At 42.3% G+C, this 27581-nt stretch overlaps 1 protein-coding gene across 1 annotated transcript in view; it reads right to left on the reverse strand.

The window, feature by feature from the left end:
• Positions 1-1328: 1328 nt before the first annotated feature.
• SAMD7 (sterile alpha motif domain containing 7) overlaps positions 1329-27581 on the reverse strand; it is a 75025-nt gene continuing 48772 nt past the window's right edge. Inside the window, exons 7-9 of the mRNA XM_069215414.1 lie at positions 23866-23987; positions 13369-13479; positions 1329-2483 (exon numbers count right to left, since the gene is read on the reverse strand). Of these exons, the coding sequence (XP_069071515.1) occupies positions 2214-2483; positions 13369-13479; positions 23866-23987 (503 nt within the window). The 3' untranslated portion in view covers positions 1329-2213. The remainder of the gene's footprint in view (positions 2484-13368; positions 13480-23865; positions 23988-27581) is intronic.

Genomic DNA, 27581 nt, shown 5'->3' on the forward strand with positions numbered 1-27581 from the left:
TCCTAATGACCTTGGAGGCAAGTGTTGACAAGGGCACTGCTAGGTGTACCAGACCGCAAACAAGTGGCAGTAGATGCTAAGTCTGGTGATCCATAATTGTTGTCCTTGCTTTGGCTATTCCTTTGTCACATGGAATTGGTCAATGTCTTTCAGACTCGAGCCCAGCATTTATAGTAGTGCCAACATTCTCCCCTCTAGTAATTCACTGTTGAAAAAAATGTAGTGCCCTGCTAGTAGAGGGGCAGCTGGCATAATGTTATGAAAGAGAAAACTCTTCCAAAATGGAATGTCCTCCACTGAAATTACAGTCTAAGTGACAAGCCAGGCAGTGACGGTGTATGTACAGACAGGAACTTCATTTTGCAGATGTCCCAAGGACCTCTTCTAACCTGAGAGCGAGCTGTATGACAACTCTTACCTCGTTGTTTGACTGACGGGTATTCTGTTACAAATATGATGAATTTCCCTTATCACCAGAGCCAAAAGTAAAAAAATAATCAACTTGTAATAGGGCGGACATGATATCTGTTATATTTGTGACAGCGCAACCCATATGTCGAACTGTACTTCAGACCCTTAATAAATAAAAAAATGCTACCTAATGCCATTTCATACTAAATTGAAACATTTGCTAATGTTAAAGAAATTGATTATTTTATTCACATGACAATTCTTTTGGTAGATTAGATTGTATTTTGGCCCTTAGGTCCATGCCAAACTCATAGCATTGCTATGCCTTTCTTTCTCCATGTGAATGTGTTGTTTGGCTATCTGTATGGTAAATGGAAATACACAAAGAAGATAAAGAATAATAAGAGGGCAATCAAAGATTAACAATTAAGAAAATACCCAAAAGGAGATGCAGTGTTAATGGAAGTATTGTATCTTTTAAGCAGGTATATGTATACACTTTTAACAAAATGCATGTATTTTTATTTTGTAGCTGAAGTCAATTTTGTTGATTTTAGTATCTGTAAGACAGACAATTCAACCTTCTTAGGAAAACATAAAGGAAAACTAGTAAGCATTGGTAAAAGCATTAGGTTTCGACAATATATATATACTTTAAATTACAAGCGCAAGCATTGGCAGGGAGATTAGGTAAACAGTGCAAGTACTGTACTTTTTACCTAATCTCAGACCTCTATCTAAACTCCCCAAAGCTGCATGCATTTCAAGCGTGCATGTTAAAAGCAATCTTAAAATGTGTGCATTCAAGGGGAAATTCAATGAACAAGCACATCGCAAGCGCTGTGCAGGGTAAATGTAAAAATAAAAATAAGCACAGTGCTTGTTGTGCCTGTTTACTGAATTTCCCCATGGCTGCCCGCATTTCAAGATTACCTTTAACATGCAAGCTTGAAATGCGTGCAGCCTCGGGGAGATTAGGTAAACAAGCACAGCGCTAATCTCCCTGAGGCTGCTCACATTTCAAGAGCGCCTGTTGAAGGCAATGTATAGGTCGTAATAGAATACAAGCAAATTAAAGAAGTTAACCTAAGTGGATGCACATAGTACTTGGTCCTCGGGAAAACTAATAAGAGCAAACAATCATTGATAAATGCAAGAAAATAGTTTGACAGCCAATAGAAACCGAGGAAATGTAAGTGACAAGCACAGGAACCAATGAAAACCAGGGGAGAGGGGGGATGCAAGCCCATTTTAAGATTTATATTGAATACAATAGATTTCAAAAGCACGGCACAGGCGCTGTGCAGGCGAAAACAAAAAATGAGGCAGTTCATTAAAGTAAACAGAACAAGTTGTTTTAAAGAGATTCAAAGATACAAATCTATATATGAATGTTTTTTTTGTTTTTAATTCTGAAAACAAAAAGTGCTGGCAAGTTCCTTATTCTGTGCCCAGACAAACAAGATCAAACAAGTACCTGTGTTCTACAACAAACACTTCATAGTTAAACACTGGTTGTAAGACATATTCATTTATAGAAAGGCATTTTACTTTTCTAGTTACTTTTTATTGAAACATATTTTTTCTTAATACAGGTATGTATGTGTCTCTGTGATGCGTATACGTGCATGTGTCAGTTTTTGGAATTTAACCCACCACTTCTTTCTCAAGGGCCAAATTTCAACCTGTAGCAAATGTTCCCTTCGTTAACATTTTATATTTGTTTTATTTTATGTAATTTGCATTTCGCTTGCCACCCTGCAGATACGTTCAAGTGCTGGATCAAGTATTTAGCCAGTCCATCAGCTCTTTAGAAAGTTTATTTGAAAGTCAGTTTGGGAGGCAGCTAGATCGCATTGACTATCCTTTGTTTGTGAGGTTGTGACTTCACTTTGTTTACAAAGATCTGGCTCTTGAGAACCAGGACTCCCAAGCATACTATTTACATCAGTTCCATTTATTGGAGAGGTCAGTTCTGCCGGTTGATCAGTGGCTTTGCCTGAAGAGGACTGAAGTGGTAGGGGAAGAGGAAGGTTCATCATGTAGAACACATTTCCCAAACGCCGGGATACCTTCAAAGAAAGAAAACATATTTAGATTTTCTTAACTTCACAATAAAATTGAGTTCTTTGATTCTGTAACTGAACAACGACTTAAACAATACTTGCGTGCAGTGCTTCATTTAATGCCAAGTTTTCGTACTTTCCAGGAGTCACTCAGTATTGCTCATAAATATAATTCAGCAGGGCTAAACCTAGAATTTTGCAGCACATTTCCTAAGGCTCCCCAGTGCATTTCCCCCCCTACAACATGCACACGTGTATTGACGCAGACATAAGCAGACCCCCCCCCCCCTTTTTCACCGAATATAAATCTCATGCATCCTTTTCATACTTAAAGGAATACTTGAGATTACAGCTCACTAAAAGTGAAAACATTACAAAAACATATAAAATGTGTAATTGCTCTATAAAAATAAAACACGCTGCTTGCATTTTTTTTTTTTTAAAGGTAAGGTTTTTGTGTTAAACCTGAAGGATGTACTCAAACACGTTAACTTTAATAAAAAAAATAAACAGCCTATTTCATTCACTCTGACTACACAAAGAAGGCTGCTGATGAGAGGTATGTATGGTCCTCAGTCACAGCCTCTGACTTGGTGGCAAAAATCAAGGTGTGATCAAACGGTTCACTAGGATGATAGCATATTAGTGCCCCTTTATCTTCTGCCAACTCAGACAATTGTCTAGGTGTGCCAGGTAGTAGGGCCGACCATAACCTTTAGTGTTTAGGCTTGAAAATATTCTCTAAAATAATTTGAGTACATCCTTTCCAGGAGTAGTCTTTGGGCTACACATGACCATGTTTTCACTATCAGGCTTTTAAAAACTTAATCCTGGTGAGTGTGTGCCCTAAACCGTTATCAGGAATAAGTAGTTTGCAAGATAGCTAGCACAAAGCAATACGGTGGCACCGTTTACAATTTGCAGAAAGTGCTGTGTGTTTTAGTGGTCAGAGTCTAAGACAAACATTGAGAAAGCAAATTGGTCTGGCTTTAATTTGTAAAAGCACCCAAACAAAGGGATGCATAAATATGCACAGACTGCTTGTGCCGTTTATTTCTGAAATCTGCCTCTCTGTGCCTTGTGTGTACCGTATTTTGTACACCCAAAGCTCAACTAGGTGTGTCAAGTAAGGGGTCGCGGATAAAATTGTGGTCAGGAGAGCAGTCTCTGAGGAGCTTGCTTGTGGGAGAGAAAGATGGAGAGTGTGGTTTGCTGTCACAGCGTGTGATATTTTTTCATGACATCCAACTTTAGTTTTATATGACGCAATTCATCGTGGGAAGTAGATAATAGGGGTGCCCTGTTTTTTTATGCTGCGTTATCCATTGACAGTTCAGATTAACTTTTCCTCAGATTAATCTGGATGTAAATCCGATGTTTAAAAAATATGTGTGTGTGTGTGTATATGTATATATATATATATATATATATATATATATATATATATATATATATACATATACACACACACAGAAATACACACACAAAATGTTACAGTTAAGTTATAGTTAGGTGAAAATTTCAGTTGCAATGTAACATTGTAAAAGTATTAGTTTTTAGGGGTTTCTTTGTAATAGATGTGACTGTTTTTAGGGTTTTGGATTCTCCTTCATTTTTTTTAAAATAAAGCTGTATGTGAGGAATTTACCCTCCCATTAAAATTACTGTGAATATATATATATATATATATATATATATATATATATACATAAACATAGGGTATTTTAAGCTGCAGGGATAGGATTAAACGTTTTTTGGGGACTGGAGGCTACAACTAGTTAGACATTGAAACAAAGAAGATTAAAAACGTAAGGACCTAAAAGTAACAGTCCCTCGGTTCCCCTAAAGAGATCTTCTCTATAGTCAGAGAAATGACTCAGCTTCCATAAGGCATAACCTTGACAGATGGTTCTAAGGAGTATAGCAATGAATTAGCCTGCTTCTTCCTGGAAAAGATATCTAACATTCAGGCTTCTTTTTCGGTTAAACGGTCTAATTTGGATCAGAGGGATAATGGGGTCTCGTGCTGGGACGGTTTGGCCCCCTGTGCACTACTCTCAGTATTTCAGCCCATTAAGGAAGAGGAGGTATATGAATACCTCTGCTCCATTAAATCGGGCTCCCCTTTAGATCCATCCCCTCCATCCACATTGGCTTTGGGTTCAGAGGTTGTAACGCCTGTTCTAACTAGGATTCTTAATGAGTCCCTGTCCTCTGGTTGTCTCCCCCATCATTGGAAACATGCTGTGGTCAAGCCTTTGTTGAAAAAAACAAATTGTGACCCCACTCTACCTGAGAATTTTAGACCTATTGCCCTTCTCCCTATTGCATCTAAAATAATGGTGAAACATGTTAACTCTCAGGTGTCAGGCTTCTTGGGGAAGTTTAACTGTCTTCACAATACCCAGATGGGATTTAGACCTTTCCACAGTACCGATTCTGCCCTCTTAGCTGTTACTGAAGATACTAGACACCGCCTAGACGCAAGCGGCTATGCAGCTATTCTTCTTCTTGATCTGAGTGCGGCATTTGACACTGTGGACCATAAGATTCTGTTACGCAGAATCACTCAAATGGGATTTGAGGGCAAATGCCATAAATGGCTGACATATTTTCTCTCTCATAGGACGTTTCAAATTTTAAATCAGTCACACTATTCAGATACTTTCTCCTTGACATTTGGTGTTCCACAGGGTTCCTCTTTGAGTCCTACGCTATTTAAAATTTATATGGCATCACTGGAAAAGATTGTGGCACCTATTGGATTATCTCTTATCTCATATGCGGATGATACTCAATAGTTTTTTTCCTTCTTCACCAAGAGTAACTCAGAATCTGCTGCCCTCTGTACTTGTCTGTCGGACATTGCTGGTTGGATGCTGGACAGTAAACTAAAATTAAATGATGGAAAAACAGAGGTGATGCTGGTGGGGCACTCTTTGACTTCCCAGAACTACTTACTTGCGTCAGTAGGATTAAATACTCTTCCTCCATCAAAAGATACCATTAAAAGCTTAGGTTTCTGGCTGGACACGCAACTCACAATGGAATGCCATGCAAAGAAATTAGCTTCCTCTTGTTTCTGTGCACTGAGGACTTGTAGGAAAATCTTCCCATTCCTCTCTTTTTTAGCCAAAAGACTTATTGTCCAGGCCTTAATTCTTTCACGTCTTTAGTATAGTAATGTCCTGTTCATGACCTCTCCTAAATATGTCTTGAGGAGGCTGCAGGTAATACAGAATGCCGCTGCCCGTCTCCTGTTGGGGATTTCGAGTCATATTTCGGTAAAATCCACCTTGGCCTCCCTTCATTGGTTACCTACAGAACAGCACATACATTTCAAAGCACCCTGCTTTGTCCATCGAGCCCTTCATAACAGAGGTCCAGCTTTTCTTAAACAGATTATAACTCCTTACACTCCCCAACGACTGCTCAGATCTTCATCCGCATCCTTGATTAGTATTCCTCGGTTTAAAAGATTGAGATGGGGAGGCAGATCCTTTGCTTTCAGGGCAGCCCAACTATGGAACTCTCTCTCGGTTGAAGTCCGATCAGTAGATTCTGAACTCTCCTTTCGGAAATCTTTGAAGACCTTCCTCTTGCCCTTATAGGGTCTCTCAGTTGTTATCTGTTTTTCTGGTTCCACATTAGCGCTGGAAAGCCTTTTGGCAACCATGTGCTTTATAAAATTCCAAATAGAAATAGAACTATTAAAAGTAAACAAGCATTGGCAAAGCCAATAGGTCTTGCTTATGAAAGAGCTATTGGTCTTGCCAATGTGTTTTAGCCATGTTGTACACCAGCGTGGCTGCTGTTCCACCTAGCTAAATGCTACTGACGTAGAGGAGAGTGGAGTGGAGTGTGGCAGAGTGGAGTGTTGTGTAGTGGCATAGAGTAGAGAGTCGTGGGGTGGTGTTGAGTGTTGTGGAGTGGAGTAGCATGGAGTGGCTCAGAGTTTTGTGGAGTATCGTGGATGAAGTAGCTTGTCATAGAGTGTAAGGGTGTAGAGTCGAGGGGCATAGAGTGGTGTAGAGTTTTGAGAAGTGGAGCAGAGTGTTGTAGAGTGGAGTGGGCCTAGTGTACTGTAGAGTGAGGTAGAGTGGAGTGGTTTAGAGTGGAATAAAGGTGGTTGCGTTCAGTGGTGTGGAGTGTCATAGAGTTTAGAAGAGTAGATTGTTGTGGAGTGGGATAGAATGGGGTAGAGTGGCACAGAGTGGAGTGCCGTAGAGTAGATTGGAGGGATAGAGTCAAGGGGTATACAGTGGAGTAGTGTATCATATGGTATAGTGTCATAGAGTGGAGGTTCATAGATTGTTGTGGAGCGGCGCAGAATGTTGTATATCAAAGTGGCATGGAGTACAGTGTTATGGAGGGAGTAGAACGGAGTAGAGTGAAGTGGTATAGAGGGAGCTGCATAGAGTGGAGCACTGTGGCATAGAGTGGAGAGTTGTATAGCAGAGTGTCAGAGTGGAGTGTCGTGAATTAGTGCCATAGAGGGGAGTGGCATAGAGTAGAGTGTCATAGAGTGGTGTAGGGTGGAGTAGTATAGAGTGACAGAGTGGAGTAACATATCGTAGAGTGGAGTAGTGTGTCATAGAGCTAAGTGGAATAAAGTGCATAGAGTGTTGTAGAGGGCAGAGAGTGGACTATTGCCATACAGTGGAGGAGAGTGTTGTAGAATGTCAGAGTGGAGTGACATAGTTTGTCGTGGAGTGCACAGAGTAGCATAGAGTGGGCTGGCATAGGGTGAAGTAGAGAGGAGTAACGTGTTGTAGATTAGAGTGGAGTAGGATGTCAGAGCAGAGTGGAGTAGGGTGTCAGAGCAGAGTGGAGTAAAGTGGTGCGGAGTAGCATAGAGGTAGTTGCATAGAGTGTTGTAAAGTGCAGAGAGTGGAGTATTGTCAAACACTGAAGTAGAGTGTTGTAGAGTGCCATAGAGTGGAGTGAGCTAGAGTGGATTAGAGCAGCATATAGTGTAGTGGAATAGAGAGCTGTGGGATAGCTTGGAGGCGTGTGTCATAGAGTACAGTACCGAGTTGTAGAGTGTGGTGACATAGAGTTGAGGTGCATGTTGTAGAGGAGAGTAGCGTGGCATAGAGTGGCATGTCATAGAATGGAGTGCTTTAGAGTGCCGTGTCATACAGTGTCATAGAGTAGAGGGGCGTAGATGTGCGTGTCGTTGACATAGATTTGAGTGGCGTTTTGTGGATTGGAATGGCGTGTCATAGAGTAGCATAGAGTGGAGAGGTATAGAGTGGCATGGCGTATCATAGAATGGAGGTGCATCGAGTGTAGTAGAGTGTTGTAATGTGGAGTGGTATAGAGTGTAGTGGTATAATGTGCAGTATGCCTGCCACACAGATAACAGATTTCCACTTGAAATGACCATTACACGTGTAGTTCTAGATTTGTGATGTGAAAATGAAGTTTGAAAGTAACAGAATGCACAGAATAAACACTGATGGAAATGCTGCTCTCAGAGTGTGACACCTGGTGTCACTAGTGAATGTCTCAGCTAGAAACAGTTTGCATCCTGGCAGTTTAACAAACACACTTCCAATGGCATCAGCAAAATGGTGTTGATTTAAAAGCAGGTAGTGGTTAAAGGTGTCACACAAGACAGTGCCTTATCTGCAAACATTCTGTAAATTTTCGTATAGCAGCAGCACTGACTTCAGTCACTTCAGTATGTTATGTTGTCCTGTGTTATTTCCTCTTTTTACTTTTTTTTTCGTGATAAGGACAGCAGCACTCTGTTTTTTGGACTTTCCTGTAGTTTACCACTCGAACACAACAAAATATATTAAACCCACCAAATTCCATACGTTTGCCTTTTTTTCTGGGATTTTCCCCATGGTAAATTTTGACGGGGTTGACCTGCTAAAATCTGGGAGGGTAAAACAGAGGGTGTGTGATAATTTTCACCCAACTAAGACCTGTGATCCTTGCACAAATGTCATTTTGAACTACGATTAGAATTCAGCCCCGAGCTTGTAAACAGAGCAACCGAATAAAACCAGATGTCTGTAGCTCTTACAGTTTTTGAGTAGTGACCTTTAACAGGTACATCTTCCCTCCCAAATTATTTACCATGCCTGTTTGTGATCATAACGCAAAAACAGTAGAGTGAAATTTCAGATTCTCCTTTGTGTCCATTTCGTCCCCTTTGTGGGGCTGATTACAAGTCAGCAAGAGCAGTAACCTTTAAGGAGGTTGTACCCCCGATTGCATCTGGCCCTGTGTTAATACACCCAGGAATAGCGGGTGGAAGAACACTGGATGATTTTAACAGGCGCGGAAACACACCTAGAATAACCATATGCTAGACTGGGCAGATGCACCTGTCTAGGACCAACTCCATGTTGGGAGGGTGGGATTGGAATGCTCCCAGCTGACCCAATGCCTGCCCTTTCCCCAGACAGCATCAATGTGGGACCTGGTTCACAAAGAGTGGGAACACACTGAGATATTTGCCCCAGTGAGATACTCCTATAGTCTGACTGTTTTCGCAATAAAAGTGTGATGTACTCGTTGAAAAGTGCAACATTTGTAGCTTTCCAGAAGTACTGACATGTTTAAGATATCCACTTGCAGAATTTCTACCAGGAGACAATTTCCGCGCATGTGTTCCACAAACTTGCTTGTCATTTTTCAATTTTATTTTGTTTCTCTAAAAAAGGGGGCTAAGATAATTGTTGGGTCCTAGTACTTATTTATTTACTTTTTATTTATTTAAGACATGGAAAATTACAGTAGGGTATAAAACAAACACTCAGGGCCAGATATAGGAAGCTTTTTGCATGTCGCAAACTGCGAAAAACGCAGTTTGTGGCATGCAAAAGGCCCAACGTGATGCACAACCTCAAATTGCGAGTCGGTACCGACTCGCAATTTGAGGATGCGACTCGCAAATAGGAAGGGGTGATCCCTTCCTATTTGCGACCGCATCGCCATGCTGAGTTGCTTTGTGACCGCGAATGCGGTCGCAAACCAACTCGCAGTTACCACCCACTTGAAGTGGGTGGTAACTCATTCGCAAAAAAAATGCAGAAAAAAGGAATGCCGAAAAAAAATGCAGTGAATGCCGAAAAAAAATGTTTTTTTCAGAGCAGGCAGTGGTCCTATGGACCACTGCCTACTCTGAAAAAAACGAAACCAAATGGTTTCGGAAGTTTTTCTTTTTGCAACTCGTTTTCCTTTAAGGAAAAAGGCCTGCAAAAAGTTTCAAAAAAATTGCTTTATTAAAAAAGCAGTCACAGACATGGAGGTCTGCTGTCTCCAGCAGGCCACCATCCCTGTGAGTGCATGGACTCGCTATGGGGTCGCAAACTGCGACCCACCTCATTAATATTCATGAGGTGGGTCTTTGCGACCCCATAGCGAGTCGCAGAAGATGTCTGAGACACCTTTCTGCATATGGTTTTGCGAGTTGCAAATTGCGAGTCGGTCAGACTCGCAATTTGCAAGTCCCAAAATTTTACTTACCCTCTGGCCCTCAGTGTGCAAGCATAAATATATACATTTCTTATAAGCATTGTTAATATTACAGTCAGAAATATAGAAATAGCCAAATTAAATTCTGGAGCAATGCAACTATGTCAAGTACACAGAGGGTGATGTGAGGAATGCTTACAATAAGCTGTAAACACTGACAGTAGCTCAGGGTGGCATTCCAAACCATCATTCTTTTGCCCAGCATGCCATCTCATGTTAGACCCACCCTCATGCAAATCAGCCTTGACTCTGCTCCAGTAGGAACAGTCCAGCCTGAACTGTCAAGCCAGGTCCTCTCTGAACTGAAACACGAGCAATCCAAGAGCTGTCCTAGGTTGCTTGGTTTCCAGTTCGGTAAGGACCTTGCCTGGCAGTTCGGGCTGGACTGTTCCCAAGAAGAGCAGGGTTAAGGCTGATTTTCATATGGATGTGTCCAAACTGAGGTTGCATGATGAGAAAAAGTACAATGGGCTTGGATGCTATCCAAAGCGATTGCCAGTGGTTAGAAAAATTGGTAGCATTCCTCTCATCACCTTGTGTGTGCTTGCACTACAACTATGAGCATATTATGTCACTTTCTAATTTAGGTTCCATATGTTGTTATCCGTAAAGGGAATGACCCTATAAGATCTAGGCTATCTAATGCTATCTTAGTTTTAACCTAGTTTATTTTTAGAGTGCAAGGGATTGATTTTGGGCATGGAAAGAAACAAGATTAAATTAGCAAGTGACAGAACCAAAGTTTTTATTTCCAACCACGCGGGGTTGTATTCTGCTTCCTGATTCAGCCAAAAAGTGCTTTGTTTAAAAGGAAGGCTGTTCATAAGTTTTCGAATTAGCCAAATTAACTCCACCCATCGAATTTGGCAGTCTTAGTTTCTCGAAGGAGAATCTAGGTCTTTCGTTTGTCAAGGGTTATTATGTCTAATGATATCTATAGGACTGTTTGTGAATTCTATGCCTAAATATTTTATGTTTGCATTGCAATGCTAGCCCCGAATTACCCAACATCTAATTCGTACCTAGGTTATTTAATAATTTTACTTTTGAGTTGTCTATTAAGAGTATATCTTGAGACCTTTGAGAACTCCTCTTTCGTATGCATTAAGGCTTCATTCCCACCAGACAAGGGTGTCCTTCCCTATTTTAAAAGTCCTGAAACCTCTTCAACATTAGATCAATTGGAACTATCACTGGCATTAAATTCAAGGATATGACAGTTAAAAGTGCAACATATGCAGATGATATCTCAATTATCTATTTTTTCTTAACAAAGTAAACACCAATTGTTTACTTAAACACTTTTTGAAAATGTATGTGTGTTCCTTTTTTCTTTGCAATGGAAAAGTCTTTCTATGAAAAGTGTTTCATTCATCCCACATCTTTTTAAAACGGGAGATGAATTTTCTCACATTTTCTGCACTTGCACCTACATGCACAGGACTGAGATGTTATAGCTTTAAAATTATTTTTTGTGTTTCTGGGAAAATGGAAATGAGAGCAGGGAATCGCAGTAGTGTACGGCAGTAGTATTCAGACTTGAGCCCTATCTTCTCAAACTCGAGTTACAGTGCTGCAAACTTCATTTGGTTCTTTGTTTCCCTCTAATTAGTTTCTCCTTAATGTTCCCTGAGAAAACATTTGGGCCCTGATAACGAGTGTGGCGGTCTTAGTCCACCACAGTTGCGGTGGCGGTCTGGACCACTGCAGACGCGGCGGTCCAACTGCCACATAACAACCCTGCGGTCCGACTGACAGGGAACAGCCAGCTCTGCCAACATTCAAGCGGTGGCGGAGATCCTAGTCCACCAGGGCAGTGCTGCAAGCAGCGCTTCCTGGGGGATTACCACCTATTTTCTGTCAGCTTTTCATGGCGGTAACACCGCCATGAAAAGGCTGGTGGAGAACAGGTGCAGGGGCCCCCTGCCCAGCACCCTTGCAATGTTCACTGTCTGCTTTGTTGACAGTGAACATTGCAAGGGTGCTGGTGCACCCTGCTGGCTACAGCATTGCTGCTGGATCGATTAAGAGCCGAAGACAATGCTGTAACCTGTTTCCCGCTAGGCCAGCGGGCGGAAACTTAGGTTTCTGCATGCCAAGCGAGCAGGAACCCCTTAATAACTCCAGCGGGGAAGTCGCCTCGTAGGCAGCAACCAACCTTTCGGGAGTTTGGCGGACAGATTTTTCCATCCGCCAAACTCAAAATGACACCCTTGGTGTGCTATCAACATCTTATCAATGCCCTGTAAGAAAATAAATCTAAGAGCTTTACTTCCAGATGAGACTCTTTTAATTCGGTGAATAATCTCTTATCCCCTCCCCAACTCTTTCAACACAGAAGATTGGGACAAATATTTGGCGCTTCCAGCTTATTCTGTGAATAAGAAACATAAAGGTATGCCCCCCAAATTATTTCCACTTAAAGTGCAGAACCTTTAGGCTGCCAAGAGGGCCTACTGCTTCTGCGCTCTTCTGTAAAGCCTGACACAGAGGTGGATTCTAGGCTTAGTCCAGCTGGAGGGATTTCTTGCCATTAGATATGGTGCAGTAGAGGTACCCACAACGTCCTGGCATGTATCTTCTCTAGTGGAACTGAGACTGCACTGATATGTCAAGCACACAGAGAGACTCCAAATCCTCTTCACCATTCCATGAGGATAAGGGTAATGGCAGGCACAGCAGCAGCATTGCGAGTCTTGCCAATCCTTTTTCTTGAGCTTCACAAACCACAGACCTCCAAAATGGAGGTTCTAGGAGGAAGTGGGATAGTCTAGGGTCCAGTACCTTGTTCTGAAATGGAACTCTACCATTATCTAAAAGATCTGAACTTAACCAAAAGGGTTTCCTCATTTGATGCATGGTGATGACACTGGGACCTCTACAAAGGTGGCCCACACCTGTCATTGTGTATCATTCTAACTAGGTGCCCCCTAAGTGAAGGACCTACCAGGTCACGGCACTAGCTCAAACAGTGTCTAACTGAACCCTATGACTAAGGATCAAAGGAAGCACAAGAGTGCTTGGATCTTGCTCGATACAGTAGGTGGGTTGCACCTCTACAAAACACTTGCCCATCTGAGAAAAAGGGCTATCTAGAGCCAAGTGCTCAGCAACAATGCAGTTCTTGAAACAGTGAAACTTTGACGTCTAAGTATGTCAGTCAAACGTTTGCATCACTTTACATGAAAAGCCTTATTCTGTGAGTAGCATTAAGTTTGGAAATATTACAATCTTTTTATTACAGATCTTTCAGGTTTCACTAACGTGCTAATAAATGCTACATAATTACATGCTACTATTTTTTTAAAATCAGGAACAGCGTTACAGGTAATCTATTTAATGTGCAAGCATTTAGTTTTTCCACTGTTTTGTCGATGGTAAAAAAACAATTACATACCTGGGATCTGACCTTTAATACTGGCCCAAGTTTTAGCCCCATTGTGTCCAAAAGATGCTCCTCTGTGAGTAAAGGTAAGGTTTCACCATCAATAGCATGGTCTTTGAATACCTGTTTCAAAAACAGTTACAGCAATAATGTTTAACTGAGACTTAAAGGACAGTTCTACTGTGTAAATCATTTAATAGACAATCAATTTAATCCAGCTGTTCTGGTTTAGTACATCACTGCTTTTCTTGAGGCCAAATATAGACCATTAAAGTGGTGGTATTCATGGTTTATAAAAAAACAACCATTGCTAAAAAATAAAGCATCATCTACAAGTCACTGTATCTGTGTTTCACTTCCTGGGGCCTGTGGATGGAAGAGGGCTACCACAATTAGCTTTCCCGCTCCAATGAGCATAGCATTATTCAGTTATAATGGACCACGGCTTGAAAGCCGAAGAGAGTAAATTTCTTGATCCTCTCTCCACCTCAATATTTTGCATTCTTTCTTCACCTTGGCTGCTGCACCAGTTGCAATGCGCTTTGTTCTTCTAAGCGCACCACATCAGAAGTTTAATTGAGAGCATGACTAACCAGTCAAGACATTGACAGTCATTGTTTTTTTACCCATATCACCTAACAGCCATGCTTCACAACAGTGTCACCTCATATAATGCAGCCATGCTTTGGCTGATGTTTCTCTTACTTGCAGTTGAGGATGGGAGTCTTCGGAAGGCACATGGGGGAAGAAGAGGAGGGCAGAAACGGGGAGGGGAAGCAAGATGTCCCATGCCTTGCATTATTTCTGCTTCAAAGCCACTTTATATTTACTCATATGCACATTAAAGCTAACGCCAACCTATATTCCATAAACATTATCACTGTTTGCTATTTCATGTATAGGTATTCACAATACAACTTTTTTCTTATAGATTGATAGTTTATGAATAATTAATATGTTATATTCATAAAGGATGTGATTTACAAAAGGCTTATTAGCTTGGATAATCATCATAGATCACAGGGTGACATTTTAACAGAATAAGTTTGAGAATATTATATAAACCCTGCTCGAGATGTTCCTAAAGAAATTAATTTCATACATTACAGAATGAGCATCAAAGGCAAACAATCTGTTCAATGGCCGCAGTTTCTCTCTTTCTATCTCGCTCTTTTATAAACATCTACAAAACAGAGCTGAAGATTATCCTTCACCTATGGGCAGGATAACATACTGGACATTTTTAAACAATGAGCTGGTATGAGTATGTGATTGTGGGGCTGGAATGTCCCCTGCATCGTGGACTGTCACCTGCCCTGAGTGCCCAATTGTGAGTATCTGGTAGCATGGCTGTAAGATTTTTGGCTCCGCATCATGCTAATCTAGAATAAGTGTGAAGACCCAAACATGTCCCTTGATGTGAGTCTAGTCCTGGATGTTTCCTGGACCAGAAGGGGCGTACCAGGCATGCACTCAATAGTGACAGAGGACCACTGTCCCTATCACATGTGTAGTGCGGTGGTGTCAGAATATTGTGGTTTTAGTGAGCCTTGTGTGACCAGCTATTTTTCTCTGTGTCAGAGGAGTTGTGGCCTTCCCACCCATTTGTGTAAAGTTCTGCTGCTACAGGTCACCTTAATCCCTGCACTGATATTCCAGCACCTGTGTGACAGCCTGGTGCAGAATGCTCATTTCTCTTGGAGTCCTCCAAGCTGGAGATGACCGTACTCTGAGAAACACGCTTTAAACAAAGGTTCAGTCCGCAGACGGCCTCAAGTACAAGTAAAAGAAGATCTGAGCAAACTGGTTCTGAACACGCAGACAGAGAATACACACTACCTGTCTTCTGTACCTGTATTGGAGTGGAAACTGATGGCCCACCAGCAGACTTCTGGCATGGTGTTGTGGGTCTGTCTGACAAAATCACTGTTGCTGAAGGGAATGAATTGCTGCAATGTCGATGTGTGCCCCAGCAGCTCGGACCATCAACACAGCTATTGCAGCCATGGTACTTGCCAAACATGTGCCTGATGCGTCTGCACTACTGAAGAAGAAACCTGTGTAAGCCATGGCCCTTGGCCCAAATGTGGACTGTGCTCCTAAATGTGAAGCTGCTGCATCGAGGCACTTGCCACTGTGCGCCTATTGGACCAAGCTGCCACTGCTGCACAAACACACCTTGAAGCCACTCAGCTGCTGTCCCCAGATCTACAACTAGAAACTGACTGCATCACCACATTGATGCAGGGAGGAGCAGACTACTGAATCAAAACTCACCCTGTCCAGGAGGAATGACCTGCAGTTCTATTAGACCTGTCAGCCAGAGGGTGGTCTCCCCCCTAAACTTTATGTCTTCCTCCTCCATTTTTTGCTGGCTTTTGGAACTCTGTGCACTTTACCATAGTTAACCAGTGCTAAAGTGCTTGTGCTATCTCCTCTAAACAGGGTAAAATTGGCATATACTCAATTGTCATATTTAGTTTACTTATAAGTCCATTGCAAAGTGGTACTACGTGTCCCCAGGGCCTGTAAACTAAATGCTGTTAGTGGTTCTGCATCACTGATTGCGCCACTCACGTTTGTAGCCCTTTAAATATATCTCTGGCCTGCCATTGCAGCCTGTGTGTGCAGTTTGTAAACTATCACTTTGACCTGGCAAAATACAGATTTGTCAGGCCCAAACCTTCCTTTTTAATACATATTAAATCCCTAGTGTAAGCCCCAAAAGACCCAGAGGGAAGGGTGCAGTTTATTTAAAAAGGTGGACATGTAGTTTTAAGTTTTACATGTCCTGGTAGTGAAAAACACTTAACTTTGTTCCTTTAGGATAGTAGGAAACATTGAGTTACCTTAATACATTTAATAAGTGATAGTTTTCAATTGGGACCAGGTAGGCAGCCCGAGTTTGGTGTCTTCAGAACTGTAATTAAAAGGCCACTTTAAAGGTAAAGTTAGATTTTTAATCACAATTCTGTAAATACCACTTTTGGAAAGTTGTCATTTTCTTGTCCAAACCATTTGGTGTCTGCTGTCTGTATCCTAGATCACATGACCATGTGTAGTTGGCAGTTGATCTTTGTGTATTGCTCCCAGACAGTGAGACAAAGGGAGGCTTGGTGTTGGCAGGATGGTCACTCTGAGTCAACTAAGGGGAGAAGCTGTCATCTACCACACTTGCAAATCTCAAAGGCTCTGTCTGAGCACTATCACAAAGAGGTTTGATACGAATCTATTGTGACCCCAGACAATCTGTGGTGTGGACAGGGAGGCAGGAAAATCTAAATATTGGACGTTAGCCACCCCCCACTCTTCAGTACACTCCGGGACCTGTGGATACTACAGAAAGACTGCTGTGCTGCCTTGCTGTCAGAAGGACTGCCACTTTGCTGCCCTGCTACTCTGCTGCTTGCTGAGAAGGATGAATGGAGCTGCACCCTTTATCCCAGGCTGTAGTGACTCCAAGGTTCAGCCAGGTGACCACCTGTTTTGAACTACAGGGACAAAACAAGCTTCAGAGGCTCCCTGCAACTGGTGCCTGGACATGCCACTGGACCTACGTGAGCCCTGCTGGCTTCTGCTGGAGTAAGTTCCTGACGCTCATGTGGTGCCTGTAGAGCCTAGACTGTTGATGTGGTCTCAGTTGAGCTCCCCTGATGTTTTTGGGCTTTTTGCCAACTGGCCAGTTCTCACCAAGATCTTGCTGCCCACGCCAGTCTCCAAGACAAAGTTCTGGTGAACCCAACTCTTCATGCTACAGACACCTCCAATGATGCCTCGAGCATGAGATCTTCCCTCCTCACTACAGCATTGGCAGCTTGCGGTGACCACCAAAGCGAAGCTCCATCAACAACCGTCTGCAACGTCAACAGGAACTTTTTGCTACAGAGATGACTGTCCACGACTTCTGTCCTGCTCTTCATGCTACATCAATGACCCTCTGCAATGCTCTCTCTGCTCCTAGCAGCCCTTTCCACCGCAAACAGAACTCTTCACGCAGGACTTTGAAGGTAACTCTGTCAGCGGCACTGAACCTGTTTCCTGTACCTGGCCCGTGGTCCATCACACACTTGTGACTTTCATCCGGCCTTGCACTGCCAGATAGCCATGAGTGGTGATTTTTGTTATGTGACACTAGTTTCAGCTAAATCTTTTCATATCTCTGATTCTATTAATTGGATTTTTGTCATATTGGTGGCAAGTTATTTATTAAATATTGGTGTGGGATTTTTCCTGTTTTGTGTTTTCACTCTATTACTGTTTGAAGTGCTGCATAAATACTTTACACCTTGCCTGTCAATGAAGCCTAAATGCTTTTGGCCAAGCCATCAGAGTGTTAGGCACAGGTTCATTTGGGGTTTACTCATGTTTCACCCTGACAGATTGAGGTTGCTGCTTGAGTAGGGTGTCACCCCCTTCAACCAGTAACCTAATTTCCAACAAAGTCCATCTGTTGCCGACACTCTGTGCACAGAGTCAGTAGAGGGGTGCTCACTGAAGACAGATGCTTGCCTACCATTCCATCCAGACACTGATGTGCAGCCCACATCTGCTTGGAAGGAATGGAGCAGCTTATTGATGCTCCTGCAACCAGTTCATCTTCCCTCTCCAGTGGAGGAGCTGGACTGAAGAGTGGAAGCCAGGACTGAGGCCTAATAGGGACAGGAACAGTGGTGAGACAAACACTGAGAGACAAAGTCCCTGCTAGTGCATACCAGACAAAAGCAGGGAGTGCTGAACCTGTGCTGAAACTTAAACTTGAATACTTCAGAATAAATAAGATGGAAGGGGGCAAGGGAGACATGCTCAACGGGAAGCCGTAGTCCCGCACCAAAGATTCTCAGTCCTGGTATTTGCGTAGTGTGTAGTAATGAGTTTTACTATATTTTACAAAGATAACCACTGGGTTGGACATTCATGGTATTACACTGTTGAATGTCTGTTGAGTGCTGAGCCTGTTGTACCCCCACACTAGCCTCCCTGAGAAGCCTCTGACTGCTAACTATTGTCATCAATGAGAATCAAGTGCTGAGGGGGTAGGACTTGGTGCGGTTTGTAGAGCCATATTTGGATGCAGCCCAAGATATGAGAGGCAAATGACTATAGCCTCCACGGCTGTGGCTTAATAGGTACTCCTTGCCCCATGGCATTCCAACCAGGGACTGACAGTGTCATTAAGAAGCTCCTCTTTTTGGCAAGATTGATATGACTTAATAGGTGGGGTTTAGAGAGGAATATGGGGACATATATGCACCCACCCACAAAAAAGTAAACCAATTCCCACAAAATAACTGCCCTTCTAAAACTATGACGACCAAAAATGTCTCACAACAGTAGTAAATGTACTCCAGCTGAAACTGGAATACGTTCAGTTAAGTACCACAGAAGGCCAACCACTGGTACTGCAACACCCTTACCCAGAAAATAATGGAGGCAAGGACTTAAAATAACACCCCATGGGAATTCATGTTAAAATAAATGAACTTATTTTGATGATTAAAAATATATCTACATGTAATTTAATGTTAAAAGATTATATGTAAATAAAAAATAAATATTGTTTTATTATAACATATTTTGATAACATAATTAAATATTATTCAAAATAAATATTACTTAATTTTTTCTTAAATCATTAAATTCATGTAAATAAATTCTATACGTAGCTTTTTACTACATAATACAAACATTTTACTTTGGGAAGGATTTTGTTTGAATAAATTTCCTAAAAATAATTGTATTTCAATTTAAATAAATTAAATGTTTAATTCACTATTAGGTTAATAGTGCTGTAGCAGTTATTTTTTGTTCTACTTTTAAAATAAATATATAAAACTAATTTACATTAATAATGAACGTAAATAAATTGTACTTTTTTATAGTTTGATAAACTTTTAAAAAAGGTCAGTAAACATGTAGTAAACATACCCTCAGTGACTAGCCAAAAGTAACAAATTGATTACAAAGTGTAAGAGTGAACGTATAGATTTACTCACTTGTAAATTTACCTTTACCCCATAGTGTTGATTTCTAGTGTTTGTGCATCACAGATGGAAACGTATTCCAGTAACCCACTAAAATAAAATGTGTTTCTGATATTCAGTGACAGAATCTAAGTGGTGGCAATATGCATTATATCTCCGTAAGCTGTGGTAGATACATGGATACATCTGCTTCTCCTGCTCAAGCTGGTAAGTTTGTCTACTCCGGTGTCTGCCAGAGGGTCAAGGAGAATCTTCTGAACTGTACCTAAAAGGTAAATTATAAAAAAACGTCCCAGGGGATTGGTTTCACGTACAAATTAAGCATTATTTTCCTTTGGTATGGGCAATAGCAGAGGTTGGTGGCCTTTACTGATGGCCTGTACCGAAGGCTTTCACTGTTGTTAACTGCCTTCCCTATAATTAGGGGCCAGTGGAAATTGAGAGTATTTTTGAGCTGAAATGGCAGTTAACTGCCCCTAATTCCGTGTAACATGTAGGATGTGGGACTATTAACCCCAACTCACTCTAAGACTAATTCAATACAGGTAGAATCACCCACTCACAGATCCTGTGTTATTCATGCCCTTTCATTAAAAGGTTCCGTACAGTTATTTTGGTTCAAATCAATGGTTTTTGATTAATATCAGAAGACTCATCTCCAGGTAATTGATAATACTGAGATTCTGTTTTTGTTTATCTTAGTGTAGGACTAATACTTTTGACTTAATGAAATACAAATGTTGTGTTCTTTAAAACTCAAGATGGTATGGTAATTCTGTGACTGAGTTGTGTGTCTGCTAATACATGTTCAGGTATGTTTACAATATGTTTACATATAATCTCATATATATTTTATTTTTGTACAGAAAACACCCCCTTTCCTAGTTTTAGCATAGACCTTTTGATCTTTTTCCTTTAATTTTACCCTTCCTGTTTTTATGTACGTATGGCATTTAATGTATTTAATTAATGAAGAAGTCCCACTACCCATCATTTTTTTCTTTTTCCCTACTTTTATTTTGGACTTATTTAGGTTGCCCTGTTCTCTATGTCCTAATACTTACCTGTCTTCTTCCTGATGGTCTTGATCCCAGTGTTTTTTATTTCCCTTTTTTAGCCCTGAGGTTTTTGTTTTACAGGGTTAATTTTCCCAAAATAAACACTATCTACTGAACTTAGAAGCGAGGCAAGTATCAATATTTACTGCTACCATTCTAAGACGTTTATTTAACAGAGTCAATTGTAGTATTCTGTTCAGGATACTAATTACTTCTCTACAAATGTGTCATTTGTAATAGTGTCCATCATTAATTTCTGTAATATTAATTTTGGTAGTGTTTATTTTTTTTCATTATTTCTGGTACATTATAATCTTTAAAAAAAGTATATTTTGTTTTTTACCTTCACGTTTCTGCTGTTTGTCCCCCAAGTTTGGTTTACAGTATTTCATGGAGACCCTTATGTCATACCTCCTTCCCTTGGTGCTGAATTTCTATCCCATCTGTATCAAACTCTCTCCTCCACACCTCTATTTGCAGCTCAGTCCATCAAACCCTTCTCTGTGATGCCTTTATGTCTTTCTTTATCTCCCCGTATTTACTTTGTACAACTATCCTGATGCCTCCTCTCCCTACTCCTGAAGGCAAAGTTTGACTGCAGTTTTTAGTTTGGATACATTATATACAGTGAGGGTGCAGAATCAAGTAGTTTTTATCAGTGCCTTGTGCTGGGTGGACACTAGAACCTGTAAAAGCATAATGTGATCAGGAAATCTTTATTTTCAATCTAGCATGGAAGATGCATGACGCTATAAAAAGGACTTCAAAATGGTGTAGTCATTCAACAATCAATGGATTAGGAAACGCTACAGATTACAGAAGAAGTACATTTTATCAAGGTCTTTCAACACTTTCATAGAAGAGAGACTGACATTAGTGGGACTCATTTATCTGCTCCATCTTGCGTATCACTCAGAGGCTTCTCTTCTGGTGGCTGGTTGTCTGATTTTAGCAATAGTGCCCATTCTTTGGCAGAATCAATTCTGCAATCGGCAACATTTACATTATCTAACTTTCTTTTGTTGCACAATAATTAAAATCTGGACTCAGTCTACTGTAATTATAAAATGTCACTGATTTAAAATCTCAAAGGTTTCACTCCTGAAGATCCTGATCGGCAGTGGAATGTTGTTTTTTCCCATCCTGTATTGTTAGAGAGATAGCAGAAGAGCTCCATTGTTTTTAATGGTAATACCATTGTATTGAATGGCTTCCCATTTATGTAGTGCTTTCTCCAACCTTTCCTGGAGGCGCTGGGATAAATCCAATGAATGTGCAGTTATGACGAGAGTTGTGCAAATAGTGTTATTAGAATTTGATTAATGAGGACAGCATGTCATTATATAGACATAAAATGTGATCAGTGATGAAAACAAACATTTCTGTAACTTTCCACTTATGGAAAGTTTGCATTCTGTTCCCAGTGGATCATTCAGTGCATATGAAGTCCTTGCTAGCACCATACCAGTAGCATTGCTAAACTAAGTTCACTTTAGAGAGTGAGGGTGAACAGCGCAGTTTGATAATCATCAGCAGCACTTCTTATCGCTTTCAATTGCTTCATCAATGCAGTTCTATAAGTAAGCGACGGGAAGGTATGTGATGTCTCTTTGTGGATGATGCTAAGATCTGAAACAAGGCTGACATCCCTCAAGGAGCAGAAATAGGGAGATAAGATATGGAATAGTCTGAGAGGAGAGGTGGCAGAACGGTTTATCCAGGATTCAGTGCATCTGGATGCAAAGTCCTACAGTCGGGCTCTAGAAATTTGGAACAGTTATTTGAGATTTGGGAGAGTCTGTTGGTAACTGATACCCACAAGAAGGAATTTGGGGTTATCCTGTACCATTACAAGGGTATCTGAATACATCATTAGAAAGCATTAGATGCATACAGGGAAATGTTAGAGTGCATAGGGAGGAGAATGACCAATGGCATTATGAGGCTGTGTTTTTTGTGGTTATCTTTAGTGAGACTTCACCTAGAGTAGTGTGTTCAGTTCTGGTGTCAATTCCATTTACTTATTTTATGCTATACATTTCTAAAGCCAAAAACTCTAACCCCACAAAAGGTAAAGGTATTCTGTCTAAGAGGATTGGAGATAAACCTGTGATAGTACAGAGTAGTTGATGCAACCAATTCTATCTAAATCGGACAAAAATGATGCACAAACTTAGATCTCCGTAGTCTGAAAGAGAGAATAAAGGAAGAGAGCTGGTTGAGACATTTAAATGTAGAGGGAGATAGTTGAAGGGGGAATATTTCACAGAAAATGTGGCATAAGCGTTTGTTGATGAGGATCAAAATTAACACAGGTATTGCTTTCTTAGGAGAATAGGTAAAGTGATCATTGCACAGTCTCCTCTTAAGCTACAGAGGTGAGGAAAATGTGGTAATTTGATAAGATAACAGAAGTTGTTCTGTGAAACTTGTATGCTTCATTGGAGAATCCACTTTGATTGAAGATCCACCCATGCCCATCATTGCTGGTGGAAAGTGTACCAGCAAATGTATACAGTACAATTCTATCCTCAAAGATGTGGTGCGTTGTCAGTGCTCACATATCTATTCTCACCCGCAAACAAGGTGGTGAGTTTCCCAACATCTAAGCATTCTATTGATCATTCACTCAAAGACCACCACCGTATGTGTGGCATGTTTCAGAGATGTAACTTCAACAGAAATGGAAAAGTGTCACTTTAGATTCAACAAATTCTAGCACAAATACTTCCAGACATCGGTAGGGCAGAGTCATTTTAAGACGTGGGCAAAGTGGGCAATTAGCCAGGACCCCCACATTCTAACGCCCCCCCCCCCACCATTTGAACTCTGTGTGTCCTATTTCTCCAGCTAAACCTCTGTCCCTTTGGGTGTAGGTATGGCTCAGTTTTTTTACCTGGTGTCTTTTAAGAATTTTTGGAGTCCTGAGCAAGGCATACAACGTCCATTAAGGTTTAACATATAATTAATATTTGGCACCGGGCTGGCTTAAATTAGCAGGAAATGGGAAATACCATTCAAATTTGTTTAGTACAGGGGTCCCCAAATATGGCTTGTTCATGGCCCCCTAAATCCTTAAAACAACACTGTGGCAGGGTTGATGGCAGAGATGGAGGACATTCTACTGGCGGGACAGCCATCATTGGTACCACTCTAAATTCGGGTGGGTATGTTGCTGCATGGGCTGTTAGTAAATATGTTGTCTTGCAGCGGATTTTCTGTTACTAACTGCCTCTAAATCAAGCCTTTACTCCTTTATTATAAAACCTTTGCCTACACAGAAGGGATTCTATAAAAATAAAAGCCAAAAACATACTTCAAAAGGTAAAACTACCAACATATTTAATACAATAAAAAACATAGTAAACATGGGAAGCATACCTATTAAATCATTGCACATCTCAAAGCTTATGTGTGTAAATCATTACTACTTAGGACCTTTTCTTACTAGAATTATTTTCAAAAATTACCTGTGCATATTCTGAACACCCTGGAAGGTTGAAGATGAAGTTTTGCACATCATCGACAGTCCACTTACGAATGTCTTCTACAGAAGTTGCGTCATCTCCATTCAGATACAAACTATGTGCTCCTTTAAGGAAAAAAGAGCATTATTTTACAAACGTCAGACATAAAATTAAATACACTATATTACTTATGGTATATTGTGATATTTTCTATGAACAGTACAGTGAATCAATCAGCTAAACAACAGTCAAATCTTGAAGATTCAGGGCTGTGGATTATTTTCGAGTCCCTGGTCAGAGAAGACCTTGACCCAGAATATCCTCAAAAATCAGACAAGGGAATTCATGCAAAAATATATATCAATGGTTCATGGCAGTGACTTTTGCTTTCTTGGCTGGTGCACGAGGAACACAAAATCTCCCTTCAGAAGGGAAGGGGTAGCACATAAAAAGCAAGGAATTAAAATAGTTTAGTTTTGTTATCCTAAGGGGCCACTCAAAAATGAGGATTTACAAGGGGGACATGTGATTTCGTTCCAGATTGCCCCGAGATTACATTTTCCCCGCATATTTTCACTGAGAGGGTCCACCTACTTTTAGCTGGTGTGTTATCAGGTGACATACTTCTAATACATGGAGCTACCGCATATGCTGTAATCACGATTCCATCCGGATCAGTATTACCAGAACTGCCTAGTGAGGTCCTTGCTGGTAAAAATGGATGATTCAATCAATCAATCAATCAAGGATTTATAGAGCGCACTAATCACCCCTTAGGGTCTCAAGGCGCTGGGGGCGTGAGCTACTGGTCGTAGAGCCATGTCTTGAGGTGTTTCCTGAATGTCAAGAGGTCTTGGATCTGGCGAAGGTGGACCGGTAGGGAGTTCCAGGTCTTGGCGGCTAGGTGAGAGAAGGATCTTCCTCCGGCGGTGGTGCGGCGGATGCGGGGGATGGAGGCGAGGGCGAGGCTGGCGGAGCGAAGATTGCGGGTGGGGGTGTGGAAGGTGAGTCTGTCGTTGAGGTAGGCTGGGCCTGTGTCGTGGAGGGCCTTGTGTGCGAGGATGAGGAGTTTGAAGGTGATCCTCTTTGATACTGGTAGCCAGTGAAGGTGTTTTTGGTGGGGGGAAATGTGGTTGCAGCGTGGGATGTCCAGAATGAGGCGGGCGGATGCGTTCTGGATTCTTTGCAGCTTTGTTAGGAGTTTGGTTGCTATTCCTGCATATAGGGTGTTTCCGTAGTCCAATTGGCTGCTGACCAGGGCCTGGGTGACAGTTTTCCTGGTTTCAAAGGGAATCCACTTGAAGATTTTGCGGAGCACGAGGAGAGTGTTGTAGCAGGAAGAGGAGATGGCATTGACCTGCTGAGTCATACTGAGTGTGGAGTCCAAGATGAAGCCTAGGTTGCGTGCATGGGTGGTGGGTGAGGGCGTGGTTCCTAGTGAGGTGGGCCACCAGGAGTCATTCCAAGTTGAGGGGTTGGTGCCAAAGATGAGGATTTCTGTCTTGTCTGGGTTTAACTTGAGGTGGCTTGATTCCATCCAGCTGGCGATGGCGTGAAGTCCGTTCTAGAGGTTGTTCTTTGCAGTTGTAGGGTCTTTTGCGAGGGAGAGGATGAGCTGAGTGTCGTCTGCGTAGGAAACTATGTTGATGTGGTGGGTTCGTGCGATGTTGGAGAGGGGGGCATGTAAACGTTGAAGAGTGTGGGGCTGAGCGAAGATCCTTGGGGAACGCCACAGATGATTCTGGAGGCTTCTGACAGGAATGGTGGGAGGCAGACTCTCTGGGTTCTGCCTGAGAGAAATGACGAGATCCAGTCGAGTGCCTTGTCGCGGATTCCAGCGTTGTGGAGGCGTGTGCGGAGAGTGTGATGACATACTGTGTCGAAAGCTGCGGAGAGGTCCAGGAGGATGAGTGCTGCTGTTTCTCCTTCGTCGAGCATGGTCCTAATGTCATCTGTGGCAGCAATGAGTGCAGTCCCGGTGCTGTGGTTTCTGCGGAATCTGGATTGGGAGGAGTCGAGTACCTTGCTGTCTTCCAGGAACCGGGACAGTTGGCTGTTTATGATTTTTTCGATGACCTTGGCTGGGAAGGGGAGGAGGGAGATCGGCCGGTAGTTCTTGGGGTCGTCTGGGTCTGCCTTTGGTTTCTTCAGCAGGGCGTTGATTTCTGTGTGCTTCCATCTTTCTGGGAAGGTGGCTGACGCGAAGGAGCTGTTGATGGTTTTGCAGAGTTGGAGGGCGATGATGATGTTTGCCTTATTGAAGATATGGTGTGGGCAGGGGTCCGATGGTGATCTGGAGCGGATGTAGGCCATGGTGGTGGCGGTGTCCTCTATGTTGACGGGGGTTCAGGTGTGGAGGAGATGGGTGTTGCTTGGAGCGTTGGATTCTTGTGTGTTTGTAGTCAGCTGGTGGGACTGGGGTTTGAAGCTATTGTGGATTTCTTCTATCTTTCTACGGAAGTGGGATGCCAGTGAGTTGCAGAACTCCTGTGATGGCGGGGTTCATTGGAGCAGGTCCTGGGGGTGGAGAGCTCATTGATGATGCCGAAGAGCTCTTTACTGTTGTGAGCGTTGGCGTCGATGCGGTTTTTGAAGTGGGTCCTTTTGGTGGTGCGGATCAGTTGGTGATGTTTGCGTAGGGCATCCTTGAAAGCAATGTGGGTGGAGTTGGTAGGTTCAAGGTGGCAGGTTTTTTCCATTCTGCAACATAGCCATTTGGATTCTTGATTCTGTGGGCGGTGTTTTTTTTTTTTTTGAGCGATGCAAGGGTGTTGGCGCAATCTTCTATCCAGCGATGCAGGTTGGTGGTGGCTGTGTCAGGGTCCGGGGTCCCAGGGGGTGGGGCCCGGGCGAGAGTGGAGATCAGTTGATCCATTGATATTTTGCTCCAGTTGCGCGGGGGTTGGGTGAGGTGGTGGTGAGTGACTGGTTTCTGGTAGGAGAAGTGGATGCAGCGGTGGTCTGTCCAGCTGAGTTTGGTGGTGTGGCTGAAAGAGATGTGGTTGCTGGCTGAGAAGATGGGGTTGAGTGTGTGGCCTGCTGAGTGGGTGGGTGAAGTGACGAGTTACTTGAGGCCGAAGTTGGCGAGGTTGTCGATTAGGTTGGTGGTGGTGATATCATTGTTGTTTTCCAGGTGGAAGTTTAGGTCACCGAGGAGGATGTAGTCTGTTGAGGCGAGGGCTTGGGAGCTGATGGCGTCGGCGATGTCATCGCAGAACTGCTGTCTGGGTCCAGGGGGTCTGTAGACCAGTGTTCCTCTGAGTGTGTTGTTGGTGTTGACGTAGATTTTGAAGTGGAGGTGCTCAGCGGAGTTGATGGTGTCATGGGAGTTGGTGGAGACTCTTATGGTGTTTTTGTGGACTATGGCGATTCCTCCTCCTGGTCTGTTGATTCGGTCTCTTCTGGTGATCTTGTAGTTTTCTGGTATGGCTATGGCTACATCTGGTTCCGAGGCCAAATTCATCCAGGTTTCAGTGAGGAATGCGACGTCGGGCGAGTGTGTGGTCAGGAGGTCCCAGAGTTCAATTGCATGTATGTGGACGGAGCGGGTGTTAAGCAGGATGCATTTTAGGCGGTTGTCTGTTTTGATTTGGAGTTTGGAGGTTAGGTTGCAGGTGAAATTGCAGGCTTTGCAGGAGAAGGGTCCTTTGGTGCGCGTCTGTGTGGCCTGGAAGCAGATGGAGGAGCGTCCTGGATTAAGGGCGTGGAGTTCATTGGCA

This window comes from Pleurodeles waltl, chromosome 11 (genome assembly GCF_031143425.1).
Source record: "Pleurodeles waltl isolate 20211129_DDA chromosome 11, aPleWal1.hap1.20221129, whole genome shotgun sequence".
Lineage (NCBI taxonomy): Eukaryota > Metazoa > Chordata > Amphibia > Caudata > Salamandridae > Pleurodeles > Pleurodeles waltl.